The sequence below is a fragment of the Danio rerio genome, chromosome 8 (genome assembly GCF_049306965.1).
Source record: "Danio rerio strain Tuebingen ecotype United States chromosome 8, GRCz12tu, whole genome shotgun sequence".
NCBI lineage: Eukaryota > Metazoa > Chordata > Actinopteri > Cypriniformes > Danionidae > Danio > Danio rerio.
This window is the reverse complement of record NC_133183.1, coordinates 61978347-61993861: the sequence shown is the minus strand read 5'-3', so window position 1 is coordinate 61993861 and position 15515 is coordinate 61978347. Positions and strand designations below refer to the sequence as shown.

Genomic DNA, 15515 nt, shown 5'->3' with positions numbered 1-15515 from the left:
AAATAAGAAATGCTGAACAGCTGTTATAGACTTTCAAAAGCTTTTGCTCATAAACAGGGGAAAGTTGAAGTACTGGCTGAAAAACGGAGGAAAAGGCGGCGTGTAATCAGCATTCGTTCAATACATCCACGTGTACAAACTCTTTCTGAATGCGATAATTCATTTGACAGCACAAATAAAGATCATATACAGGCCTAGCTATGTGTTTACATATGTTCCAGTGGTTTATAGATATTGCAATAAAAAAAATCATGCATATTGTGCCTTGGGTGGCACTGTCGCCTCAACAAGATCGCTGGTTCAAGTCCCGGCTGGGTCAGTTAGTGTTTCTGTGTGGAGTGAATACTGGGTTGCTGGAAGGGCATTCGCTGTGTAAAACATATGCTGGAATAGTTAGTGGTTCATTCCGCCCCTGATGAATAAGGGACTAAGCCGGAGGAAAATGAATGAACGAATCAAGTAAAGCTTGAATCATCTTCCATCATCACCCAGGCTTTTAGACTGAACTTTCCATCCTTAAAACTTGTGGCACAGTTCTGGAGCTGAAAAGCGTGTCAGCTCCTCATTCCCTCCGTGGTGGAGCTGTGAGTTTGTCAGGCCGGCCGCTGCTATTCGGGTGCTGCTGGCAGACGCTGCGCTCTCCCTCAGTAACAAATGTCCCTCACATCTGCCTCTCGGCATCCCTGCCAGTCTCCCGCGAGCTGACAAAGCCTCCGTTCCCCCCCGAAATCTCCATGAAAGAGCCGAACAATTGGACCGTGGCGCTGGCACCTCGCGGGCCCTCGAGCATATGCCGGATTCTCTCTGTTCAGCAAACCAAAGGGCCCGGTGCTTGGCGTTCCCCTGGAAAAAAAACTCGCGCCACCTTTTGTGGCATCTGTGTTCTGCCTCTCATTAGGAGACGCTCGACTGATGTTCGCTCCGAGCTGGAAGACAATTAGAGAAATGGATCAGATAGCTGGAGGAGGACGCATGAGATAGGCCTAGTTTTCAATCTGACGACAGAGAAAGTTTGTTTAGGCACAGTTAGCATTTAATCCAGGCCATGTTCACTTCACTCGAGCCTTTGGCTTCCCCAGTAGCGGAAGTTCCACATTCAAATCTTTCTTTCTTTCTTTCTTTCTTTCTTTCTTTCTTTCTTTCTTTCTTTCTTTCTCCCTTCTTTGCTTTTTCTTTCTTCTTCTTCTTTTTATTTATCTTCTCCTCCTTATCAATCTTTCTTCTTTTTGTTCCTTTTGTTCTCCTTTTGCCTTTTCTCCTTCATCTTATTTTTCTCCTTATCAATCGCTTTTTTCCTCCTTCGTTCTTCTCTTCTCCTTATTCGCCTTCTTATCTGTTCTTCTCCCTTCTTCGCTCTGCTTCTCCTTCGCTCATCTATGTTCATCTTCACCTCTTTATCATTTGCTCTTTTCCTCCTTTGCTCTTCTTTTACTCTTTCTTTTTCTCATTCACTCTTATGCCATTCTTTTCTTTTCTTCGTTCTGCTTCTTCTTCACTCTTGTTCATCTTTTCCTGATCATTCGCTCTTCTCCTTCACTCTTCTTTGTTCATCCTCTTCTCCTTATCATTCGCTCTTCTTTTCTCCTTTTTATCATTCACTCTTCTTCCTTCATTTGTCTTTCTTTTCATTTCTTCGTTCTGCTTCTGCTTCTCCTTCACTCTTCTTTTTTGTTCTCCTTTTGCCTTTTCTCCTTCATCTTAATTGTCTTCTCCTTATCAATTGCTTTTTTTTCTTCTTCATTCTTCTCTTTTCTTTATTCGCCGCCGTATTTATCTCCCTTCTTCGCTCTGCTTCTCCTTCACTCATCTATGTTCACCTTCACCTCCTTATCATTTGCTCTTTTCCTCCTTCGCTCTTCTTTTGCTCTTCCTTTCCATCATTCACTCGTCCATCATTCTTTTCCTTTCTTCGTTCTGCTTCTTCACTCTTTGTTCATCTTTTCCTTGTCATTCGCTCTTCTCCTTCACTCTTTGTGTTCCCTCTTCTACCTCCTCCTTTGCTTCTCTTTGTGTTCTCCTCATCTCCTGTGTTCTCCTCATATTGTGGCTCTTCTTTACCCTTTTCTTCAGTTTTTCCTTCTTATTCACTCTTCATCCTCCTCTATTCTACTTCTCCTTATTCAGCATTTCTGTTTCTCCTTCTCCACCTTTCTTGCTCATCTTCTTCGTCTCCTTATCATTCGCTCTTCTCCCTTCTTCTTTGCTCATCATCTTTTCCTTCTCATTATCACTCACTCTTTGTCTCATTCTTTTCTTCTTCTCATTTGCTCTTCCTACCTTTTTTCTTCATCTTCTCCTTATTTGATCTTTTTTTTTTAAACTTCTTCTTCTTTTTTCCTCTCTTGTGCTCCACCTAATCCTTATCATTCACTCTTCTATTATTCTTCTCTCTTCATCACTCTTTTTTCTTCATTCTTCTCCTTCGCTCTTATTTTTTCATCATCTTTTCATCATTCCCTCTTCTTCCTCCTGTTATTCTTCTCCTTTTTCGCCTTTTTATTATTCTCCTGTTTTCGTTCTTTTTGTTCATCTTTTTATCATTCGCTCTTCTTTTTTGTTCCTCTTTTCCTTTTGCATCTTCTTCTCCATCTCATTTTTCTTCTTTTTCTCCTCCTCCTTTTTCTTCTTCTCCTGTGCTCCATCTTCTCGACGTTCGCTCTTCTTTTTCTTTTTTCTCCTTTTTATCATTAAATTCAATTTATCATTTCATCATTTACCCTTCTTCTTCGCTCTTTTTTCTTCTCCTTATCATTCGCTCTTCTTTTTTCGTTCTTCTCGTTTTGCTTCTAAAGGCTGATTTATACTTGTGCGTCAGTCAGTGGTGGAAAGAGTACTGAAAAATCATACTCAAGTAAAAGTACAATTACTAGTACCTGTTGTAAATATTACTTAGGGTATGAGTAAAGAGTAGCCCTTTCTAAAGAGTAGTGAATAGTGAGTATTCCACTGTAAAAAGCTGATGCATTAACTTGTCATTTGTGGATGTGTGTAAACGTAACATTCTGTAGTGCATTTAGTTATTGCCCAGCAGACACACAACATCAAAACGCTTTAATATTAGGTTAGATTTAGGTTGTGACGTCAGGTGACCAAAATTTAATGTTTAGCCAGCGTCTAAGCGTCAACGTTATTTTGATGTTCAATAATGATGTTGATATTTGGTTGATTTTAGGTTGTGATAGAAACTGACCAAAATCCAACGTTGAGCCAACATCTCAAACCAACGTCATGTTGTCATCAAATACTGACATTTATTCTTCGGGCAACCAAAATACAACATTTGATAGACATCATAGTGATAACATCCACACAACATCTAAAATAACATCATTAGACGTTGATATTTGGTTGATTTTAGGTTGGACATTGACGTTGCGTTCTGACGTCAACCCGATTTTCATTTCCCAACAAAATGCGACGTCCCCATGACGCTATGGCATAACTTCAGTCTGACGTCATGTTGGCGTCTTGTGTCTGCTGGGTGTTTAAGACCATTTCGGTCATCATACAGTAAACATCCGTCATCTTCTCATCAGTGACCTGCATCTAAACAGTCTCTGGGTCAGTGCGTGTAAAGATTTTGGTCATCTTCTTGGACACTTTTAATGCTTCCAAACAGTTTGCTGCATTAATAAAGCGCCCATGTCTTCAGGTAGTTCATTATGAGGCGATTTACCTTCTATGTGTGATTTGATTGGACAGGAATTAAAGGATTTATTTTTCTAATCCTCATAGACAAGAAAAGATAAAGTGCAGGATGAAGGACGGTAGTAGAGTAAAAGTACAGATACTGCACTAAAAGTCTACTCAAATGAAAGTCAAAGTATTTGTTCAGATTGATTAAACTACTCAGTAAATTACAATACCTGAGAAAAACTACTCGATTACAGTATTTTGACTATTTGTAATTAGTTAACTTTACACCACTGGCGTCATGCGCACGCGTATGGTCCGGTGCAGCCTTTGTGTAGTCGCAAAGCCCTTGCCGTGGCTGACGCCGATGCTGACACGCACCTCTTAAATAATTTAACTACATGTCACAACTATGCGTAGCTCAAGCTCTGTGATTGGTCAGTTTGGTAGCTGTGATGAGTGTGGGTGGGGCTGAGAACTGTGAGTGTGGAGTGTGGAGTCCCATGAAGGAGCTCCAGATGGAAACTGTTGTGTTGTGTTTACCTTATGATTAAAGTTGTTGAGCGTCCGCCGGAGTTTGAGGCACTTGAACATTAAGGTATCGCTCAGAAAAGGCAAAACAGCAGTGAAGAAACTCGACACAGAGGAACATAAACACCTACTGCCAGCTAGTTTTGGAAGTGCTATTGCAGATCTTCTCCATCTTTTTCTTCTCCTTCTTCTTCTCCATCTTATTTTTTAATTCTTCTCCTGTGCTTCATCTTCTCCTCATCATTCGCTCTTCTTCCTTCTTCTTTGCTCTTCTCTCTTCTTTTTCGTTCATCGTCATCTTCTCCTTCACCTCTGTCTTGCTGTGTTCAAGAGCAGCTCCACAGCTCCTGCAACACATTAGCGCAGCGCCTGGAGTCTACTGTGAACACTAATTGGCAAATTGAGTGTGTGAGTTTTTCATGTGCGTGTGTGTGTGTGTGTGTGTGTGTGTGTATGCAAGTGTGTTTTTTTGTGTGAGTGTTAATTATGTGTGTGCAGTTTTTTTTATGTATGCGAGTTTGTTTGGTTAAGTGTTGGCTGTGTGTGTGTGTGTGTGTGTGTGTGTGTGTGTATGTGTGCGCGTTTTAGTGCGAGTGTTGATCATGTGTGTGCAGTTTTTTTTATGTATGCGAGTTTGTTGGGTTAAGTGTTGGCTGTGTGTGTGTGTGTGTGTGTGTGTGTGTGTGTGTGTGTGTGTGTGTGTGTGTGTGTGTGTGTGTGTGTGTGTGTGTGTGTGTGTGTGTGTGTGTGTGTCCATTTTTTTGTATGGACATAATATGTGTGTGCGGTGGGGATTGTGCAGTGTGAGATGACTGATGTCCACCCCAAGAGTTTCCTCTGTTTAGGATGGGAGTGAGGGGCCCGAGTCGCCCAGCTGTCAGGAAACAATACCCTTGGCCTGTTCAGACAGAGCTCATTCCTGAAAGTGTGTGTTCTCTCTCTCCGTCGCTGCGCTCCCTCCCCTCTTCCTTTGTGCTGTAATGTCTTTTCCATTTTTAACCGTAGCCGTGTAAACTTCCTTCCTACGAACGCTATGAAAGCAAGGTCGAGGATGTTAAAGTGGAGCGTTCATTAGCGGCGCGCGGGGGGGGAAGCTGGCGTGTTTTGGCTGGATTAGCAGCAGTCATCAAAGAGTTTGGCATTAATTGAATCCAGTTATTATATTTATTAAAGAGACGCGACGTAACGGCTGTTTGTTTGAGCTGGAATCAGGGCAGCTGGACTGGAGAGTTTGACCAAGTCAGATGCTGATTGCACAAACAATGGGGATAATTGGCCAATAAACATTGAGGAGGAACACAATTGGTTTGATTTGGAGAGGCCGTCATCCAATCAGTGTTGTTCATGATGTAGTGTGGGTCTGTGTGTATTTTGCATAAAGATTTGTGTAGATGTTTGTCTTAAAAACTTTGACTGCAAAATGGCTTTATATTTATAACATGGAAAGTATTGATAGCGCTACACTTTTCCCACAATTTTTTCAACATTCTACACACAATGTTCCATAAGAGTTTTTGAAATTGTTGCAAATTTAATTATAATAAAAAAGCTGAAGAATCACATGTACATCAGTGTTTACAGCCTTTGCTGTGTAGCTCTAAACTGAGCTCAGGTACATTCTGTCTCCACTGATCATTCTTGAGATGTTTCAGCTTCATTGGAGTTCACCTGTGGTCAATTCAGCTGATTGGACATGATCTGAAAAGGCTACACCTGTCTATATAAGCTCCCAGGGTTGACAGTGCATGTCACAGCACAAACCAAGCATGAAGACAAAGGAATTGTCTGTAGATCCTCGAGACAGGATTGTCTCGAGGCAAAAGGCTGGGGAAGGTTACAGAAACATTTCTGCAGCTCTGAAAGTTCCAATGAGCACAGCGGCCTCCATCATCCGTAAGTGGAAGATGTTTAAACAACCAGGACTCTTCCTAGAGCTGGCCGGACATCTAAGCTGAGTGATCGGGGGAGAAGGGTCTTAGTCAGGGAGGTGATCAATAACCCGATGGTCACTCTGTCTGAGCTACAGTGTTCTTCTGTGGAGAGAGGAGAACCTTACAGAAGGACAACCACCTGTGCAGCAGTCCACCAATCAGGCCTGTGTGGTAGAGTGGCCAGACGGAGGACACTCCCTGCCGTAAATTTGGCATCTGAAGGAGTCTCAGACCATAAGAAACTAAACTCTCTGCTCTGATGAGACTAAACTTGAACTCTTTGGAGTGAACGCCAGGCGTTACGTTTGGAGAAAAGCAGGCAGCGCTCATCACCAGGCTAATAGCATCCCTACAGTGAAGCATGGTGGTGTTGGCATCATGCTGTGGGGATGTGTTTCAGCAGCAGGAACTGGAAGACTAGTCAGGATAGAGGGAAAGATGAACGCAGCAATGTACAGAGACACCCTGAATGAAGACCTGCTTCAGAGTGCTCTTGACCTCAAACTGAGACGGACGGTTGGAGTGGCTTCACAACAACTCTATGAATGTCCTTGAGTGGCCCAGCCAGAGCCCAGACCTAAATCCTATTAAACATCTCTGGAGAGATCTGAAAATGGCTGTACACCGTCGCTTCCCATCAAACCTGATAGAGCTTGAGAGGTGCTGCCAAGCGGAATGGGATTTCCAAAGACAGGTGCGCCAAGCTTGTGGCATTATATTCAAAAAGAGAGAGGCTGTAATCGCTGCCAAAAGTGCATCAACAAAGTATTGAGCAAAGCCTGTGAATACTGACGTACATGTGTACATTCTTCAGCTTTTTTATTTTTAATAAATTTGCACGTGTATCGTTGAATTATGTTGAATGATATGGCAGTCTGCCCTGGTCATTAACCAACATTTTGAAAAATATGTGGAAAAATTTAGTAGTAATTATTATTATTATTATTATTATTATTATTATTATAAAACAATCATGCATTTAAAAATGACCAGGACTTAATTTCCTCCGTCTAACTATTGGCTTATTTGCTTATTTATTTATTTTTAAGGATTACTATCATTTCTACAACCCATTGCACATTTTTTTGTAAAACTTGTCTTTGATTATTGTCTATAAAAGCACACTGTACATTCATTTTGATTACCTTAAACATGTTTAAAAAAAGCAAAGGAATTAGGAGTATTATCAGTTATAGGAAAAATAAAAATATCTAAAAAGTAAAAACAATATTAATAAATAATAATGATCAGGTTTTATGTATCTATTAAATGACGATGCATTATCAGTTCTCGCTCTTCAGCGTGTGTCAGTGTGTTACCTGCTGTTTCTGTGTACTTGTAACATCTATTATCACCCTGGGGGTGTTTGTTCAGTACCTCCAGCATCAGTGTTGTGCATTCAGAGAGTCATCGGGCTCAGTTTTGATCTCCTGCTGTCTTGAATGCATGAGAACATCAGCTGCTGTAATGAGTTGGACGTTCTCGAGGAGTCCTGCACATGTAGATCTGCTGTATCCGGCAGTTAAAGAGCTGATCCACAGAGCAGATGTCTGAGCCCGACTCCACCGAGACTTCAGCCTGACCATAAGAGCAAATGGAGCAGAACCAGGAGATCTGAACACAACCTGTGCACGCACTCAAACCCAGTGTGTGTGTGTGTGTGGATATCAGCACACCTGTTTGACACACACAGGCCACACGAGTCGAGCGGGACGCGGTTTACTCCTGCAGGGATTTATGCGCAGGTCAATAGTGCAGGGCTGTTCACTGGAGCATTGGGGATGAGACTGTGTGTTTACCACGGTGCAGTTTTCCCACCTCTCTCTATGGGATTTCCTCTCAGCTGTTCTACACACACACACACGCACACACACACATATAGACACTCGCACATACATACATAGACATACACACAAACAAGCACTCGCACATACAATAATACACACATGCGCACACACACACTCATACATACATACATACACAAACACACACACACACACAGACACTTGCACATACATACATACATACACACAGACATACACACACACACACACACACACACACACAGTCACTCGCACATATACAAACACATAGAAAATCGAACATACATACATAAACATTCACACACACAAGACATTTGCACATACATAGACCTACACATACACACACACTCGCACATACACACATACAAAGACATGCACATACGCACATACGTGCATACACACGCACACACACATAGACACTCGCACATACATACATACACAAGCACACACAGACACTTGCACATGTGAATACGCACACACACATACACACGCACATACTCAAACTCTCTCTCACACACACACTAACTCAGATACACACACACTCACTCACACTCACAAACACATACATACATACATACACACCAGTAAACTTTCACACACACTAACTCACACACACACACACACACATACATTAACTCACACAAACTTTCTCTCTTTCTCACACACACACACACAAACACACACACACACAGTGTCCCTCGACAGACACTCGCAGCTGGGCTGGTGGATGAACACATTCTCCAACAAACACAGATTTCACACTCTTGCTCTAGCTCTGCCACACACACACACACACACACACACACCACGGTGTCTGCCAGGAGATGGACTCTGGGCTGATTTATGACCCTTAGAGAGGCAGATCTCATGCTGGAGGTTTCTGTGGAGTCTCTCTTCAGCTCCACGTTTGTTTCGCTTGTTCATCCACCGTTAGTCATCAGCACAACCTGTCTAGACACACACACACACTTTAAAAGCTGCCGTTATGATGGACGTAGTATCAGTGACGTCGCCCATAGGTTTCTGAAGAGCGCAAACGAAGCTACAAGTAGGCGTGGCCAACCGGCGTCATTTTGTTCGTTCTCCATCGCACTAACCAGCGGGTAACCAAACAAGGGCAGAGAGGCGGAGCAACAGACGTCTGCTAGCATTGTGCTTAGAGGGGCTTTTCTTTTGGAGGACTGCTCAATACTTCATCACCTGCGACTCGCTTGTGTTCTGACCACATGTGCTTGGTTGTAAACTATATCAATAAAGTGTTTAGTCTTTTAAACACACTGCTGTAATACACTGAGCCACTAAACATTGCTCTTATGACTTTTTCTACGGGAGGAAAACACAAATTACTTCCAAACACTTCAGATACAGTCTGTGTTAGTAAATGCAGGACTATTGAAGAAATCCAGCAGAACACTGTCTGACAACACTTCAGATGAGCCTACAGCTGATCAATCTGTCAGAGTCTGGAGTGCATTACAGCTCTAATGAGCATAATAAATGATAAATAATCCCAAATAAAACTAATACATTTATAGAGATGGTATGCAAGTATATAAATTCACTCATCTGGGAAATGGAGGCCATGTGAATGGTTTATAAACACGATTAAGTGCACTCAGCATCCCATATCATCTGATAATTGTAGGAAATAATTCCAAAAAGCAACTGACTGTGTAAAGCCACATAAAACAACACAAAGATACGATGAACATGCCGAGTTCAGCAGCTAATCAGCCGGAATCAGGAGAAGAGACGGTGACCAGCGAGACCTAGCTGTCACTCAAGTGGCCACGCCCCTTTTTATGCAGGCTTAACCTAATATAAAGGAAACAGATGAGTTATAAAAATATTCACCCCCCTCACAGTTGTCATGAAGGGTGATATTAGCTATATACACCAAAATCGTCCTGTGTACGAGGCTGTAAACACCTTTACTTAACAGTGGGTTCAATTGAAATCTGCTCTATATGGAGACAGGTCTAGCGGAATTTTTTTACTTCTATATTTGCTTCATAAGGGAGTGTGTGTGTGTGTGTGTGTGTTTGTTCCTGTTTGAATGAAGATGCTGTATTGGTGTGTAAACTGTGTCCTGTGGTTGTGTGTTACAGTATCTGCAGATGAAGTGGCCTCTTCTGGATGTTCCAGGATCAGCGGCGCTCAAAGATTCACAGTCGCCTTCACCAGGACACTTAGTGAGTAATACACACACAAACACACACACGAACATGCATCTGTCACGCACACATAAATTCATCCACACACACGCGCGCACACAAACACTGAATACAGACATGCACTCATACATATACACTTATTCACACACACATACACTCTATCTCTCTCTCACACACACGCACACACACACACACACACTCACACGCAAAAAGATGCATATACACTCAAGACACACAAGCAGTAACAACAAAGACATGCACACTCACAAAGACAGACACACACACACACACACACACATATGAACTCAGACACACACAAACACTCATATACCCTCAAGACACGTGCGCGCACACAGACACACACACTTATTCACTCAAACACACACAAACACGCATGTACACTCTGGACACACACACCCAGTAACAACAAAGACACTCATACATATATGCGCACACACACACACACTCAAACAGAGACACACTCAGACATAAACACTTACACACGCACACTCAAGCACTCACACACACTAAAACAAACATGCAAATACACTGAAGACAACAAATACATGCACACTCGCTCACAAACAGACACACACGCACACACTAGCATGCAAATACTCTCAGACACACTCTCTCTCACACACACACACACACACTCAAACATTCTCACACACACACTAACATGCATGTACACTCAGACACACTCGCACAACCACACACACACACACACACTCAAACATTCTCACACACACACTAACATGCATATTCACTCAGACACACACGCTCTCTCTCACTCACACAGACACTGGTATGTTGGTAACGTGTTTGATAACAGTAATTATTGGCTCATTATATCTGCGTTCTCATGCGCTTCATCATGCTGTCAGACTCTTCAGACAGGCTTTAGTTTGTTTTGTGCAGCGAGTGACAATGTTGATGCAGCAATTATCATATTATCACAGCTGAAACGTTCACACACCCCAGCTGAAAGTCCTGAAAAATCCACGTCCCAGTTTACTTTACCACATGCGAATATACTACAGTCATTTATAGTAAATGCTAGTGTTTTATTAGCCATACTGACACTGACAGCTCCAATAGAGAGAGAGATGTTGCTGAAATGTTTCCAGAATTGGTTTATATGTATGGCCGATTTTTCTATTGCATCACCAAAAGGGTTGTGCGATAACTCCATATATTGATTATTGTGGCAGGCCTGCTTATCAGTAGGGATGCACTGATACCACTTTTTTGGAACCTATCCCGAAACCAAAATTCTGATCCCGATGCTGTGCCGTTGTTTTAAGCCTAATACAGTTTCTATCGTTCTGGTGCTAAACTCAAATAATATATTTTCTTTAGTAAAAATAACAGACCTATAGATAAACTGTATATGACAGACGAGTCGTCACAGCCAAACACATGCGAGAAGTGACATGGAAACAAAGAGGTCACATAATATATCTTTCTTTATTAACTACATAATGGAAAAAGAAGGCTTTAGTGGGGTAGAAAATGTACATATTTGCTCACCTGGCTTTAAAGGTAATTAGCAATTTCTCCTTTTTTTTTTTTTTCTTCTTCACCTTTTGACCCGGTTGTTTTATTGCTCAGATGACACGTCAAACAGACATGGATGCTACTGCCAAATTTACAAGTTTTTCCTCCATTTCTTGGATCCAAATGAACTAAAAAATAAGCCCCTCACTTGTCACCCAGCCTCTCATTGGCTGTAGGTGATCGCTGATGTTATTTTCAGTCAGAACACAATTCACGCGGCATGATTTGAATCGCAGACAGGCCCAGATAATTAGCATTCCGAATATCTTTCAGCGACTAATTGATTCTCTCAGATTGCGTCCTTGATAGTTCACACTCTGTGATTGTTACTCATGTGAATAAGCACCATTTTGCATGTGATTTGTCGGTGATTTCTCAAAACCTTTCGGTTTCATGCATTCTGAACTCGGCATTATATGCTTCAGCACCAAAACACAAACTGGTCTGGTAAATACAATATGAATATAAATAAAATGACCGTGAAATATTGAGAGTTTCAGAGTAGCCTATATTAGGCTCAATTGTTTTCTGTTAATGACAATTCATATTGCGCCGTTGGTTCCACTGTTATTAATTTAATCAACTACTTTGACCACAATGAGCCAGGCTTTACAAACTATTCGCAGCACTTAAAGTATTCCCCTCAGGAGAATAAACTCAGTCAGAAGGATGAGAGATTAGAAACTTATTGTGAGAATAATATTATGGAGCGATACACATCGCGTCTGCGCAGCCGGTGTGTGAATGAAGTGCTTGAGACAGCTTGAGAAGTACACAGCGCGCAGACCTCCGCTACCTGCGGACACTTCTAAAACAGCAGTACAAAATGGGAAAAATCAGCGTGTAGAGTATTTGTCCAATGTATTATTGGGCCTTTTCTAATTCAAAGTTCAGGTAGGCCTACTTTGTGTGTGAAGAGCCAACGCAATCTCACGGCAATTCATAACTTTTTGATTTAGTGGCTAATTCGTATGAATACGTACGATCTAATTTGTACAATTTAGTACGATTTGCTCATCACCCAATGACGGTCGGGGTTAAGGGGTGGGGTTAGGTGCCACGCCTCATTTTTAAAATCGTACATTTTCGTACGACTGAACTTGTACGAATAAACCACTAAACTGACAAAACGTAAAATACTTGCGTTTCCTCGTGAGATCAGAGTGGAAATGATAACATTTAATGCAGAACTAAATGCATTTCTCCACTGATTATTTAAACGAACAGGAACAAATAGTCTTGGGGAGTTTTTCGTGTTGTCATGAACGCGACACGCAGTTTGAATTGTGAATGAATGGAGAATGATTGACAGGCGCTGTGTCGGGAAGCGCTGAACTAAACATGACTTTAAACATTAGAATATTCATCTGTGCTTCACATTAAACTATAGAATGGCTTCAGAACTTTCTAGCGCCTTATAATAGGCTACCTTCATGGCTTATACACAGAATATAGCGAATACGCAAGATCGGATTTGGATCGGTAGCAGCCGGTCAAAAAAATATGCATATCAGGATCAGTGCACCCCCAATTGTGACATGTACAGTTTATGTTATCCTGTTAATGTATATGCATGGCCGTGTCGTAATGCAGCCAATTGCTTTCGTTTGTTTCGGGTTCCTTGATGTGTTTTTAATCAGTGGTGTCCGGTAATCTTCATCGACACACATAAAGCCTACCTGAGCTGCTATTGATTTGTGTAATTGATGTGTGTGGCCGTGCGGAGCGTTTGTTAGTGCTGTTGTTTGCTGCGCACCAAGACCAGCGTTTCTGAAGAGGAAAAATCAAAAAGCCCAGCGGTTCCTCTGCCTGCCGTGTGCTTAAAGGTGGAAATAGTTCATTTTTTGACATGGTCTCTCACAATCAAGCAGTTTTGGTACATTACAACTAATGAATCCATTTTCATGAGGTGATTCTGGCTCAGATCTGCATGTAGCGCAACTGTGCCACTCCTCGGTGTGTAGTGATGGCTGCTGGGTAATATTTGGGCCAGGATTCCTGTCAGATGAGTTGCAGGATGGTAGTGTGAGTCCTCAGCTGACCTCTGTGGTTTGATTCGCCTCTGCTACGCTGATGAGAGCTGATAAATTTAACCAGAGTGTGAAATTCTTGCTGCGCTGGAATGTGTGTGCGCGTGTGTATGTGTGTACCTTGTATTCATCACATTGTGGGGATCAAATGTGCCCACAAGTATAGCAATACCAGAAAATTCTGACATTGTGGAGACTTTTTTTGGTTCTTCATTAGGGAAATGGCATGTAAATCACACAGAATGCAGTATTTTGATCATGTAAACATGCAGCTTCTTGGTTTAATGGTAGGGAGATACAATGTACAGTCTGTACAGTATAACAATATTACATATATAGGAAGTCCCCGTAAAGATAGTTCTGCAAGTCTGTGTGTGGACTTGAACCTGAATATACTCAAGGGGACCAAAAATTTAGGTCAAACATACTTTTAAATCACAGAGAATGAAGTATTTTGGTTTGATATAATGTAGAATAGTAAACAGTATACCAATATTACACCAATGGGAGGTCCCCATAAAGATAGCTTTGCAAATGTGTGTGTGTGTGTGTGTGTGTACTTGTTTTTATATTTACTTAAACATGAATGCAGGACTTAAACATGAATGCAGACAGATCCATGGGCACTTGTCTCACCATGGGGACCAAAAATTAAGTTTAGACTTGCTCATAAATCAAAGAGAATGAAGTGTTTTGGTTTAATATAATAACAGCTTATATACAATATATGGTTTGTAGAAACGTCATTACATCTATGAAAGTCCTCCACTGGGATATAAGAATAAGAGAGCGTGTGTGTGTCAGGATGAAACACGCCAACACTCAACACAAGGAACTTTAATAAACTGACCCTAACTAAACCGGTTTGAGTCTGGAGCAGGCGGATGAGATAGGATCAGCAAACGCTCAAGTGTCATAAGAGGTGATCGATCTGTGGTGTCTAGTCAAAACACTTAATAAAACATCGCTTTTAAAAAACATGTTAGCTAATAAAACATTATAAATTAATTTCAGAATATGCTCATCATTACTGTGATTAGTTTTTTTCCTCATTTGCTTCATTTGTTTTTTGATTGATTCATTTACAAGTAATAAAACTGTTAGTTTCTAATTAAATATAATTGAACTTTATGAGTGGTAGGAATTTAAGTGCAATAGATATCTAGTAGGGATGCAACGGTTCAATCTTCTCACGGTTCGGTATGTATCACGGTTTTAGGGTCACAGATTCGGTGCGGTTTGTGCTATGCTTAGAAAACAAATGCCTACAGAACGATTCAAAGAACAATAAACATGTTTATTGTTGTGTCAAACACCTGACAGTGCAACAGCTTCACACATAAGACTGTAGATGTGCATGTTCTCGCATTCATTAAATAAAAGTAGAGCGTTTTGAAAACTGTATATTACAAATTGCTTAAGAAAATAAAGAGAGAGAAAGCTCAAGGTTCTCCTTTCTCTATTTTACATCTCACCTCAACAGTCTCAAGCAATTATGCAGATAATGATTGTCAACACATCTTAATAATTGAGCACTTTAAAGTGATTTCTTCTGTTTATATTATGCTTGCATTACTAAGACAACAACGCATTTTTATTTATGATTTCTATATTAATTTATTATGATTCCAGAGAGCTCCGTTTTTACTTATAGTGAACATAAGCAAAGAGAGAGCGTTCGGCTCTTCTCACTTAATTCAGCAGGAACAGTCAGTCGAAAAGAAAACTGTTCTTAGCAGACAGCAGCTAAACAGAGTGAATAGTGGGAGCGTTCAGGTGTGGAAGAACACCCAGAAGGAGCGGGACTCTTCTGGGTCTGGACATAGACCTCGA

General features: G+C 41.2%; 1 protein-coding gene across 2 annotated transcripts in view; it reads left to right on the top strand.

The window, feature by feature from the left end:
• Positions 1–15515, top strand: part of tcf7l1b (transcription factor 7 like 1b) — a 112216-nt gene that overhangs the window by 66417 nt on the left and 30284 nt on the right. For both annotated transcript variants that reach the window (XR_012383560.1, NM_131296.2), the window contains exon 4: positions 10027–10110. Coding sequence is in view for 1 of the 2 variants with exons in the window: in NM_131296.2 (NP_571371.2) it covers positions 10027–10110 (84 nt within the window). In the remaining variant the exon portion in view is untranslated. The remainder of the gene's footprint in view (positions 1–10026; positions 10111–15515) is intronic.